General features: G+C 42.6%; 1 protein-coding gene across 6 annotated transcripts in view; it reads left to right on the top strand.

The window, feature by feature from the left end:
• Positions 1–12,861, top strand: part of PAN3 (poly(A) specific ribonuclease subunit PAN3) — a 115,419-nt gene that overhangs the window by 68,891 nt on the left and 33,667 nt on the right. For all 6 annotated transcript variants that reach the window (XR_012900724.1, XM_075919224.1, XM_075919223.1 and 3 more), the window contains 2 exons: positions 1,497–1,647; positions 11,695–11,942. Coding sequence is in view for 5 of the 6 variants with exons in the window: in XM_075919224.1 (XP_075775339.1) it covers positions 1,497–1,647; positions 11,695–11,942 (399 nt within the window). In the remaining variant the exon portion in view is untranslated. The remainder of the gene's footprint in view (positions 1–1,496; positions 1,648–11,694; positions 11,943–12,861) is intronic.

Raw genomic sequence — 12,861 nt, 5'->3', positions numbered from 1 at the left:
TAAATTGAGTAAATGACTTGGGCTATGTCTACAGTAGAAACCTTACAGTGGCTGTGCTGCTACAAGAACTCTTTTGTAGCTGCTCTGTGCTGATGGGAAAGAGCTCTCCCACTGACATAATTTAAACCATGCACATTGAGAGACGGTAGTTGTGTTGGCAGGAGAACCTCTTCTGCTGTCATTGTGCTGTGCACGCTACCACATATGCCAGCAAAACTTGTGGCTCAACAGTGTGTTTTTTCTCACCGCAAGCAACATAAGTTTTGCTGATGTAAAAGGTAGTGTAGACATCCCTTAAAGCAGAAGAGAGCTGTGCATCCCCCCAAAAAAGGAACATGCAAACCTGTTTGAAACAGACTGAATTGACCTTTGTTTAGTAGAAGTGGTTTTACAACTTAAATTTGAAACTGTTGGTCAGTTCTGAGGTACTTTCAGCTGTCTAGTTCCCTAAAATGCTTCAGTGTCGTGCCAATCTGCATAACAGTGTCAGAGCTTTCCCATTAAAGTCTCAATTCTCAAAAGATTCATAATAAAGAAAATACAAGAGATTTTTTTGAGAGATGTAATATAAATTCGTAACTCATGTTCATAAGGATAGTGCAATAATGCTACCTTATAATGTAAGGCAGATGGTAACTTAAACTGTTTATGCAATGTAGTTTCTGTTGAGGTGTCAGTTTTGGTGGTGCTCACAGTGGGTCCAAGTCCTGCTCCCCACAACTTGCAAGAGTTGGATGGGGGTGAGGACTCTGGATTTAGGGTGGGGTTGGAGATGAGTTTGTGTGGGAAGGTTGGGGCAGAGGGTTGCTGTGCGGGAGTGCTGGCTCTGACTCTTAGATGGGGTTGGGGGGTAAGGGGCTTGGGGTGTAAGAGAGCTTCAGGGCTGGACCAGGGGTCGGAGTTGGAGAAGATAAGGACTCTGGCTGGGGTTGTAGGCTCTGGGGTAGGGCTGAACTAGGGACGAGGACCTCAAAGTTTGGGGTGCAGTAGGCAAGTTGCCCTGGGGCTGGGGCCAGAGGGGAGAGTTCCCCTTGCCAACACTCACCCAAGCCACATGAGGAGTCCACTCCAAGTCACTTGCCAGGAGGTGGAGGGGCTGCCATGCGCCTCCTTCTTCCACAGATACAGTAGCCAACCTGCCTCCGGCCCTGCTCCTTAAGCCAGGCTGCAGCAGCCATTGAGGGAGTTAAGAGGGCCTGGGACTGCCACCTGCAGAGGGAGACCGGGGGACCCTGCAGTGACAGGCAGGGCCAGGGGAAAGACTTGGCCTCAACATTGTTGGAGTCTGAGTACTATGGGCACATACAATCTGGTTTTTTTTATATCTATCAATTCAAATGACAAAGCTCTATGCAAACATTTTAAAATATCACCTACCCTCTGATATATTTGCCTAGAAAGTTTTTTTGAGCCTAATAGGCATATCCATATCTTCACCCTTGAAATAAACATTAACTTCCTGTGTTTGATTTTTTTTTTATTTTTTTTTTAAACAGACACCAAATCCTACTGCTAGTGAGTTTATTCCTAAAGGAGGATCAACTTCCAGGCTGAATAACATGTCTCAGTCAAGTATGTCTGCCTTCTCTCAAGCCTTGTTCTCTCACCCTTCCATGGGAAGTCCTGCTACTGCTGGACTAGCTCCAGGTAAGCTGGAAGTAATGATTTGCAGTATAGCTATTATTAATCTGCACTACAAATTTAACCTATTAAAATTAACAGTAAAATTAAAAGTTTTCAGTGTAGATAATCCTAGAATTCCTGGTTTAGCTCTTAATTTAAAATCTTTAGTGCCAATAATAAAACAATAGTTTAACTTTTCAACTAAATTACTACTATAGTACACCTGTACTACAGCATCTTTCCTAATAATGAACCATCAGATATAATGAATCTAGTCCCTGGATTCCACCTTGAGTCCCCCAATGTGGTGGGGCTCGAGAAACTGTTGGCTTCCCTTCTCTCCACAATGGATCTCTTTTGTTATAGCTAGGGTGTATTGCACATATCAAATGCTTTTTATTTATTTCTAGGATAGGTATTGTTTATATAATAACAGATGAACACTAAGATTAAAGCTAAAGATTTAAGAAAATTCTTACCTTATAACACCAAAGTAAATAAAAGACTCCAAACCACTTGTCTTTTTAAAAATTAATTCTGCTCCAACTGTTTGTCCTCTTGAGTAATATCAATTTATAACCCATATTAAAGGTTCTGTTTCCAATTACTTTCACTATTTAAAAACTCCTATAATAATGTGTTCCAGGCAAATCCTGGAACTCAAATGTGTTCTGGAAATAAAAACAGTCAGAAAATTTCAAGCAGTTTCCATATTGCTTTATCAAACTGTGGAATATTTTAATGTTTTCTAATGCTTGATAAAAAGCACATGTGGGAATACTTGGACAATTCGAGTCTATAAAAATCAGTAGGTCTGGATAACATCCATTCCAAGTCTTTAAGAGAATTTGCTAATATACATACTTGTACCCGTGACAATTGCATTTGAAAAGTCATAGAGAACAAGGGCTGTATTAATCAAAAAGGGCAATTGTTGGGCATATTTATATTAAAGAAGAATGTTTATCTTGACAGTTGCTATCTGGCAAGACTAACTTCAGTATTTAGGAAAATAATGGAAGAACTGTCTGTCTAGTTAGAAGAAAATAAAACTTGACTTTAGGCTCCTGTTTGTGAAAATCTTGGTCTTTGAAGTCATGTTGGATGGCAAGTTGCGCAAAATTCATCTCTTGAGAAATTGAAAAATAAGCAGTGACTTCTGAGTAGTTCATCTAGGAACAGGTTACAAACTATGGTGCAGCTTCAATTAAAATGTTGCAAACTGTTCTGTAGCACTTCAATATGAGAAATATGCTGACTCATTGGAGCATACTCAGGGGAAAAAAGCAACACAACTATGTGTAGGAATTGGCTTTTGCTCATCCCCTGAGGATGGGCAAGATGACCAAATAGATCTTTCTCTTTTTAAATTTTTGATTGAGATTTCTCTTGCACTAAGTGTAAATTGAAAATATAGTTGAAATATTTGAGATACGGCTTTGGACAGAATTTGTTCCAGAATGGTATAAATGTCCATTAAAGTCTGCATCTGTCAACCCAGTCTTTATCAACACTGGATTAACACAAACTTTCCCAATGGATTTTTAAACAAAACCATAGAAAATGTAGTGACGGCCAAAATCAGAGGTCATATTTGTCAGTTCTCTGGGGGTATGTCTACACTACAATGTTAGTTCGAACTAACGGATGTTAGTTCGAACTAACATTCATAGCCGCTACACTAGCGCTCCGCTAGTTCGATTCAAATTAGAACTAGGAAAACCTCATTTTACGAGGATTAAGCCTAGTTTGAACTAGCTAGTTTGAATTAAGGGCTGTGTAGCCCCTTAATTCGAACTAGTGGGAGGCTAGCCCTCCCCAGGTTTCCCTGGTGGCCACTCTGGCCAACACCAGGGAAACTCTATGCCCCCCTCCCGGCCCCGGACCCCTTAAAGGGGCATGGGCTGGCTACGGTGCCCGTGCCAGGTGCAAGCCTGCCAGCACCCAGCCAGCAGACCCTGCACCTGGCACGGCTCGAGCCAGCCACCCGATGCCCCCCAGCCCACCCCCTCTTCCCGGGACCAGGCTGGTGGCTCCCGGGAGCTTGCCCTGGACCGCAAGAGGTGGGCACCTTCCTGGGCTAGTGCGGACATCGTGGACCTCGTCCACGATCTCCGCACTAGGCACAGGAAAGTGGCCATCTAGGGCAGGAGAGCTGCCAGCCTGGCCACCCAGGAGCAGGTGTGCATGAAAATCAAGGTGGTCCACTGAGACCCCCGACCCTGAGCCCTGAGCTTACAATGGCTGTACTGGGTCAGACCAAAGGTCCATCTAGCCCAGTAGCCTGTCTGCCGACAGCGGCCAACCCTGGAGGGGATGGATCGAAGACAGTGACCAAGCCATTTGTCTCATGCCATCCCTCTCCAGCCTTCCACAAACTTTGGGCAGGGACACCACTCCTACCCCCTGGCTAATACCACTCCATGGACCCAACCTCCATGACTTGATCTCACTTCTCTTTAAACTCTGTTCTAGTTGTAGCCTTCACAGCCTCCTGCAGCAAGGAGTTCCACAGGTTAACTATTTGCTTTCTCAAGAACAACAACTTTCTCTTACTAGTTTCAAGCCTGCTACCCATTCCTTTCCTTTCGTGTCCTCTAGTCCTTCTTTATGGGAACTCAGGAAGAACTTTTATGAATGCACCCTCTCCACCCAACCCCTGCTTTTAGAGACCTCTATCCTGTCCCCGCTCCATCTCCTCTTTTCTAAGCTGAACAGTCCCAGTCTCTGTAGCCTCTTTTCATCTGGGACCTGTTCCCAACCCCTGATCATGTTAGTTGCCCTCCCCTCTCCCAGCCTTTCTCTTCCCCTCTCCCACCTCCTTTTCCCAGTCTCCCCTAGTTTTGTTCAATAAAGACAGAGTCAATGTTGGAAGAAACGTTATCTTTATTTTGTACATCAATAAGAAGGGGGGCTAGGGAAGGGTAAGTGGAAGGAGGTGAGGGAGGAATGGGGTACGAGCCCCCGATGGGGAGGACTGGGCTGGCTCTGCGGGCTTCTGGGGGTGGAAGCTCTCCTGCAGCCCCCCGATTGCCCCCTCTCCCCAGATGGCAGCCTGCGGCAAGTGCAGCCGGGCTGATGGCCGAGTGCTGTGATGTGCCCAGTGTGGGTACTCCGGGCAATCCAAGCCAGGACTGCTTTGCAAGCGGGGCACCCCTTAGAACTGTCTGGCCGGGGTGGGGGTCGGGACCCTTTAAGCGCAGCCCTCGGCTAGCCTGAGACAGCATATCCATGCTCTAAGTCCTCCTCTGATGCCCTGCCGGCACTGCTTCCGGCCATCCTTAAGCCTGGTTCAGGGTCCACTCAATGTGGACTTACTAGTTCGAATTAGCAAAACGCTAATTCGAACTAGTTTTTAGTTCTAGACACGTTAGTTTGAATTAGCTTAGTTCGAATTAACTAATTCGAACTAAGTTAGTTCGAATTAACGTTGTAGTGTAGACGTACCCTGGCTGCTTCACAATTGCTGTAGTGGGGTGCAACATGGCGATAAGACTAGTACTGCTTCAAGATCACAGACTCACGATAATGGGTGCAGGCTACATCTCAGCATCTATCCTACTTGCTCTCTACTGCTTTCAACATGAGTGCTGAAATGTAGTACGACTTAATGCTTTTGACCTGCTTATGTGCCACAGCTGGAGAAAACTGCCGAACTACAATGGTTCCATTTATTCCTCCAACAAGACTGAGGAAATGATGATAAGCTTCTCTTCTTCATAAACTCTATCCTGTAGAATCCCACAAGAAAATATCTTGAACCAGCCTCCTTTTCAGTGTCTACATGAGAGCTGCTAATATGCTATAGGCCCAAATCCAATATGTTCATGACAGCCAATTTATTTTTAGAGGCAGCCAATGTCATCAAAAAGATGTCAGAGTTCAGTAGCTGAGTGTAGAACAGCTGGTTCAAACTCATTCTGGACAACACCGAAGTGATGCTGGTCAAAAAGGGGAAGTTCTTTGAAGAATTATCCAGGATGTTATCCTCCCCTTCATTCAAAGCTTGTCTCAGTTAATCAAAGTGGTGCAACACCTCATAGCCTGTCTGACCCTTCGATAAGCCTAGATTAACCACATATCATCAGTGGTGAAAATCTCCTTGTTTCACCTCTAGCTTGCTTAAAATAATGTTGCTCAGACAAGAATCTGGGCAATGACTAGTACATTTGTCACCTCCAGTCTAAATTCCTACAACTTCCTTTTTCTGGTTTGAAGGTGAAAACAACATAAAGGCTTCCATATCATGCAGACCCTAAGAGCCTGCCTTTGTGAGCCCAGCCTCTGCAAATACCTCATCCCTGTGTTCCAGTTCCTCTGCTGTTTTCCAAACTGATTTTTATTAACAGTTTAAGATCCATGATCTTCAAAGCCATCAAATGGTCATGGACCATGATGTTGAACTGGTAGCTAAACTATGATAAACTAGGTGCTAATAGGGGGAACACACGTGTCAATATGGCCATGATGGCCTATTCACTTGAAACTGTCTCCATCCCTGACACAAAAAGACACCTGAGAGAATGAAGCATATAGAGCCTGAGATTAAGAGTATGCTTTACTAGGGATGTTAAAATGCATTTATTTAGGTAAATGTGTAACTACTAAAAATTTCAGTGGTTACATGTTTACATGCAGGAGCCATCTCCACTCCCCTTCCCTGCACTGCTGTCCTCTGATACAGAGGCAGCAGAGCGAGGAGGCAGACAACTCCCCAAGAGCCAGTGCTTGCAGCGACCCAACTTTTAAGCCGGCTCACTGTGACCTCCAGCTCCCACTTGCTCATGACTCCACGCTGATGCCTCTGTATCAGAGGCAGCAGTGCTGGGGTAGAGGGAGGCAGAGGCAGAGGCAGCAGCACAGGGCGGTAGGCAAGAGAGAAGAAAAAAGAATACAATGATTATATCCCAAGTGAAACCATCTCATAGCAGGAAAGAGGGAAGAACAGAAGACTATGACGTTGACTAGGAATCTAGTGTATGCAGATCTAATTATTTTGGAGTAGGGATGTGAATGAACAGTTGACTAGTCGCTTCTCCCTCCCCCCCCCCCTTTGCTGCCTCTATCAGAAAGAGGCAGCGGTGGGAGAGGGAAGAGGAGGGAGTGCTTCAAAGTGGTAGCTCTGCGTGGAGCCTGGGGTCTACCACTTCAAAATGCTGTGTGCAGCCCAAGGCCAGCTGCGAGTTCAGCTAGCCCTGGGCCGCATGCGGCATTCCAAAGCAGCAGTGCCGCGTGGAGCCCAGGGTCATCTGGGGACCCGCAAAGCTGCTTCGCAAGAAGAAAATGTCTCTCAATTTGAACTATTATAATTTGAATAGCAATTCTTTGAAACTTTTACTACTATTAATACTAGATTTTATTTAAGCAAGCCGGTAAGAGATACTTTTCATGGCCATAGCATGCAGAGCTGAACATTGTTTTACTGTCATTTAATACTACAGTAAAACTCCATTAGTCTGGCATACAATGCTCCGAGACTCCTGATGGTCCGGCACCATCAGGAACCCGGAAGTGCTTGGGCAGCCAGACAGGCTTCCCCCATTCAGCTGCTGCTGAAATTGACCAGCAGCTGAATCAGGGAAGCCAGGAGCAGAGCAGCTGGGGTGCTGCGGGGTTGGTCTGGTAGCGCTGCCCCTCGGGGCTGCAGGACCAACCCGGCAGCACCCCAGCTGCTCTTGGGGATGCCTGGGGCAGAGCAGCTGGGGTGCTGCCGGGTTGGTCCCGCAGCGCCAAAGGACGGCGCTGCGGGACCAACCCGGCAGCACCCCAGCTGCTCTAGTGCAGGCATCCCCGATTCAGCTGCTGCTGAAACTGACCAGCAGCGGCTGAATCAGGGACTCCTGGGGCAGAGCCTGACTATCGTAAGGGGGGGCTATGAGGGGTCTGGGGTGGCATCCCCTTCCACCCCACTCCAGACCCCTCATAGCCCCCCCTTCTGATAGTCCGGCATATCTGATAATCCGGCACCCTCTGGGTCCTAAAGGTGCCGGATTATCGGAAGTTTACTGTATTCAGTTGTGGGAGTAGGAGTTAAAACCTGCAATTCTGAGTATTTAATCAAGTACTTTGTATAGAAATCAACATTAAGTTTATTTGGCTACAAATTTAAATATTGTAATAGCCATTTTTGAATTACTGTCACCAATTCAACAATTTGTGAATATGCTGTAAGCATGCTGGCTTTTCTTTGTTCAGTTTTGTCCACTTCCCTTTTCTTCACTTACCATGAAACTTAGAAAATGTAAAACAATGTAAGAAGTGAAAGTTTAACAGTTGACCGGCACTTTCTGATTTCAGATGTGCCCATTAACGCCTGTCTCCTCAAATGATGTATACCTACTACCCTTCCATGTCACAAATCTATAAGGACCTCATATGGATACTGTACTTAGAATCTGGGAAAGTGATTTAGCAGCTGGAAATAAGGGGGACGGCTAGTAGTACTATGTGACCAGTCAGCTCTTAGCAGACTTCCAGTGGTCCACTGATCAGTTTGCATTAGTCGATGTATTCTGAAATCTTTCAGTTGTACCAAAATGTGTAGGTTAGCAAAGCATACACTGATAATATAGTATTTAGTCAAATGTCACTGATGATAATGAAGAGAAGTTCTTTCTCGCTTATGGTTTACCACACCAGAAAACCCAATTGATTCATATGAATATGTTGTGCAAGAAGATAAGAGAGCATAATGATAGGGATAGAGATACAAATGGGAAGCTTTTTCTCCAGCTTTCTTCATTATCAGATAAGATCTGTTTTCCCCACTGAGGATGAAAGACAGCTTGACAGCAGCTTCATCAAAGCTTGTATCTTGGTTTTCTTACTACCAGTTAATCATTCACAGGACTTAGATCTTTAAACTCTCCCATTGAGAAGATAAGTAGCTTTACTATTTTCTTGCTATGGTCAGTGGCAGATTTGTGTACAGATTGGGGCAGAAAATGGCATTTATGCACTAATGCAGCGGTTCTCAAACTTTTTGGGCTCCGGAGCCCTTTACACGCATAAAAATTTATGCGGCACCCCAGTGGTCCATTCATTGTATGTGTTGTACTTATTGATATTTCCAGTTTGTCAACCTAGTGGTGCCCCTGGAGATGTCTCGCGGAGCACAGTTTGAGAAACACTGCCCTAATGAAACATTTATAGACTATGAAACCCCCTACTCACATGGATGAGCACTTACCCTGGAAATAGGTGTATTGAAGCCAGTGGGTCTATTTATGGGAGCAGGACCTCCAAAGTCTTTCTGCTTATTGCTTATTCAGTGCCTTTAATGTCGCATTCAGTATCAGTCGATGGGAAAATATGCTAAACTTAAAACCACTAATTTTTTGTGTTTATTAGTTTTTCCTCTGTCCATTTTTCTGTTTCACTGTTTTCTTACCTCCACATTTTCTTTCTTGCAGTACTTCTGTGTCTGCTTTTTCCCAATGAGGTTTATTTCCACGCTAATTTCCATTATCATTAATTGATATCTCTTTTTTTAACTCAATGAAATTGTGGATGGGGGAAGGAGTTCATACCTCTGAGTCTTAGTTTCAAACAGTCTTCAAACACATTGACAGCACTGCATCAGTTGCATTGTTTGTGTTGGGAAGATCTTTGCTACCATGAAGGCTGGAAACATTTTTAATGAAAGTTTAGATGTAAAACATGGAATTTGCAAAGCAGGTGTTTATAAATCCATCAAACATGCTGGATGTTTGACACTCCCAAACTACTAAAATCACTCCCAAAACAAAGAGAAAGTTACAAGTTTCTTTCAACAAAAAGGTCTGTTGTTCTGGCAGGATAAAAAGAAACTGATTAAAACACACCCACACCCCTGCCTCTCTCCATCCCTCTAATCTTTCACTCAATATGTGCATTGGTAAAATAGACTTACCACTTGGTCAAGGGGGCTTAATATCCAAGGGTATGTCTACACTACCCTCCTAGTTCGAACTAGGAGGGTAATGTATGCATACCGCACTTGCTAATGAAGCCCGGGATTTGAATTTCCCGGGCTTCATTAGCATAAGCGGGGAGCCGCCATTTTTAAATCCCCGCTGCTTCGAACCCCGTGTAGCGCGGCTACACGGGGCTCGAACTAGGTAGTTCGGACTAGGGTGCCTATTCCGAACTACCGGTACACCTCGTTTCACGAGGAGTAATTTAGCCATTCTGAATCGAGTATTTCAGAAGTACTATTTCTAATTTTCAGTTTAGATTCTATTAAAAAAAAAAAAACCTATGTATTGCCACAAAGCAAGCTGCTATGCTGGAAGTCTAGCATGGATCATATTGCATTTTTCTTTTCATAATTGTATTTAAAATCCTAAGAACTATGAACTGTTGGACTTCAGCAGTGTAGGAAAAAATATGTAAAAAGACATATTAGAGATAAAAATATGTTTTGGACTTTGACAGTGTTGCAAGAATGTTTCAGAGTTTCTGTAAAAGATAGGAGAAATGTCAATCTTTTCTGAAGCAATCTTCCAGTTTTGTTTACCGAAGACCTGTTAATTTACCATGCGTGTCTTTTGACATGTCTAAAAATTCTTTGCTAAAGTTAGAGTGAAAATTAAGCAAATGGCTTTAATAGTAACATAAGAATATACTTATTTCAGATGAAATTTTAGCTGTATTCAAAAACTGAAAAATTTTACATTGTTGCACCACATAACATAATCTGTCTTTTTATCAGAAAGTCACCAAAAGTTGCATTTGTATCCATTAATGCATTTCATAGCTATTGGCTTGGATACTATATTTTACATGGTAGAATCTATATTCACTTTTGTAGCTTGTCATATTGATTGGTAAATAGGCTATGCTGTGGTACAATTTTAGAGAGAGGAATTTTAATTCTGGAAAGGCTTACTTTAGTCTCATTAGGAAATGTTTAAATTATTTCCTGTGGGGACATGTTAAAGGAGACTACAATAGCAAACTTTCTTGCATTTAACCTGTTCACCCAGATCTACATGCTCTATCTGTAATTCCAAGAGCTATCTCATAAATGAGGTAGTTGAGGTCAATAGAATAAACTTCTGAAGTTGTTTTTTAAAAATGCCAAACTAATTTTGAATTATTTTTTAGGCTGCTAATGAATTTAAGAATATTGCAGGTGGTGAGAAGTGGCTCAATAAAGCATGAATGTTACACAGGGTTCCCCTGTCTGTCAGTGCTCAATTGTTCATCTGCCCTGATGCTCTGAAGTTGTCTGTGGGCTTTGGACATCCATTTGCCATGGATTTTGATGTATAGTGGGCATTCAGGTCCCTTGGCAGCTTTGAAAATGTCAGCCCAACTCTATACTAGTTCTCCTCAAACTGGGAAGAGTTAGTATATCCATTTTTATGAGAGTAATTTTCTGGTCAACAATAGGTCACCTTTAGAAAAAGGAATAACTTTTTTAATGGAATTTTTAGTCCTATTATGTAATTAATAAGCATCTATAAATAATCAGAAATATAAATTTCTTAATACTGCTTTAAATTGGAAAAAAACCAAAACCTTTCCTGACTGTTTACTTAACACATTTTTATATAAGGCAGTCAATCTATATAGAGACATTTTAATTTCTGGTATTACAGTATCTGAACACAACTAACAAGAATGCTAATAATTTAGTTATTCTTTTTGCAAGAGTCCTCTGCTTTCTATCCCATCTCCCTCTTGACACTTTGTATTTTGTGTCCCGTCTTAATTCCGCCTCCTCCTCCTCCTCCTCTTCCTCCATCATCTAGGCCACACATTCTCCAGTCCCCCTCCACAACTTCTTCCTGCTCCCCTTTTAAAAAGATGTAAAGAATTTGTCTGCCCTCTTTCTGGGAAAAATGCGTCTTCTCCAGCTGTACTGCAGCTTTGTCCCCTTTAATGCTTCATAAAGAAACAGTAGTGTTTAAGTATTTCTGCACTCTGCCTTCCTGCAGAAGAACCTGCAGCTTCCTGGCCCATCTCACCTACCTAAATTTAATTTCTCCTTGAGCAAATAGATGAGGTAGGTTTCTCAAACCTTGAGTTTCTTTACATTTTCACAAAAGCAAAAATGTATTAAAGAACATTTTCTTTTGTCTTAAGGAATGTCACTGTCTGCAGGATCTTCTCCTCTTCACTCCCCTAAAATTACCCCTCACACATCTCCTGCTCCTAGAAGAAGAAGTCATACTCCAAACCCAGCAAATTATATGGTGCCTACTAGTGCCTCTACTCCTGTTACTAATGCTGTCTCCCAGCCTCCATCAACTGGCCAGGTGATTCAGAAGGAAACTGTGGGTGGAACAACATATTTCTACACTGATACAACTCCAGCCCCTGTCACAGGAATGGTATGTGTGGTTTTGATACTTCCATAAATGCTATGGTAGAGGCAAAACATCTTTGAAAAATGAAGATGTTTGAGCGATGTTTAATCTTACTCTTAACTTGTATTCTGTTGAAACTTGGTACCGAAGCTGTTACCTGGACACTTTCTCTTGCCAGTACTTAATTTTGAGTAGTATTTACTCAAGTGATTGGAGAGCAATATGGGGCAGGTTTTTTTCTTTCCTGTTTGACTCCTCTGTTTCTGCACATATGTGCAGAATGTGTTTGTTCCTCTCCCTCCCATCCCCTGCCACTATCACCTCCAACAAAAATGGTGGCATTTTGGGACTTGTTGAGAATTGAACCTAGGAATAGGTTATTGGATGGAGTTGCCTATGATGCAGATGCTAAAATGTGGTAATGATGGGTGGGGTGATTATATAAGACCTTAAATAGTTGCATAATTAGAACTTGCTATTTTGTACAGAATTCTAGTAAAAGGTTGACTAGAGAGGAAGTGTTCGGGTGACAACTCAGAATTGTGGTTGTTTTGTTTTACTGAGTCTGGTCTGTTGTATGTACAGAATCTTCGTAATGAAATTTCTAGTTGTAACTAAGTAGGGGAATTGTAAGGAAATATGGTTAATTAAAAGGGTATTGTCAACTCAAACATTATATTGTCTGACTAGCTGACCAGAATAATCATCGCTCACTTCTGCAAAATTAACAGAAACTTGAATTTATAGATGGGAAAGAAGGGCAGTTAGCATTATATGATATAAAAATCATTTAAAGTTACATTGGTTGCAATCACCACATTAGAGAATTCAGGAAGGACATTAATAGCATATGTACCATTTTGAGAATTTTGTTAAGTCAGCAGGTCAAAAAATGCTCAAAGCCTATCAAAATCAGGTCCATTTCCCAAATTTTAAAGAAAAT

Source organism: Pelodiscus sinensis, chromosome 1 (genome assembly GCF_049634645.1).
Source record: "Pelodiscus sinensis isolate JC-2024 chromosome 1, ASM4963464v1, whole genome shotgun sequence".
Taxonomy (NCBI): domain Eukaryota; kingdom Metazoa; phylum Chordata; order Testudines; family Trionychidae; genus Pelodiscus; species Pelodiscus sinensis.
The sequence above is the reverse complement of the archived record's forward strand: the minus strand, read 5'-3'. Positions and strand labels throughout refer to the sequence as shown.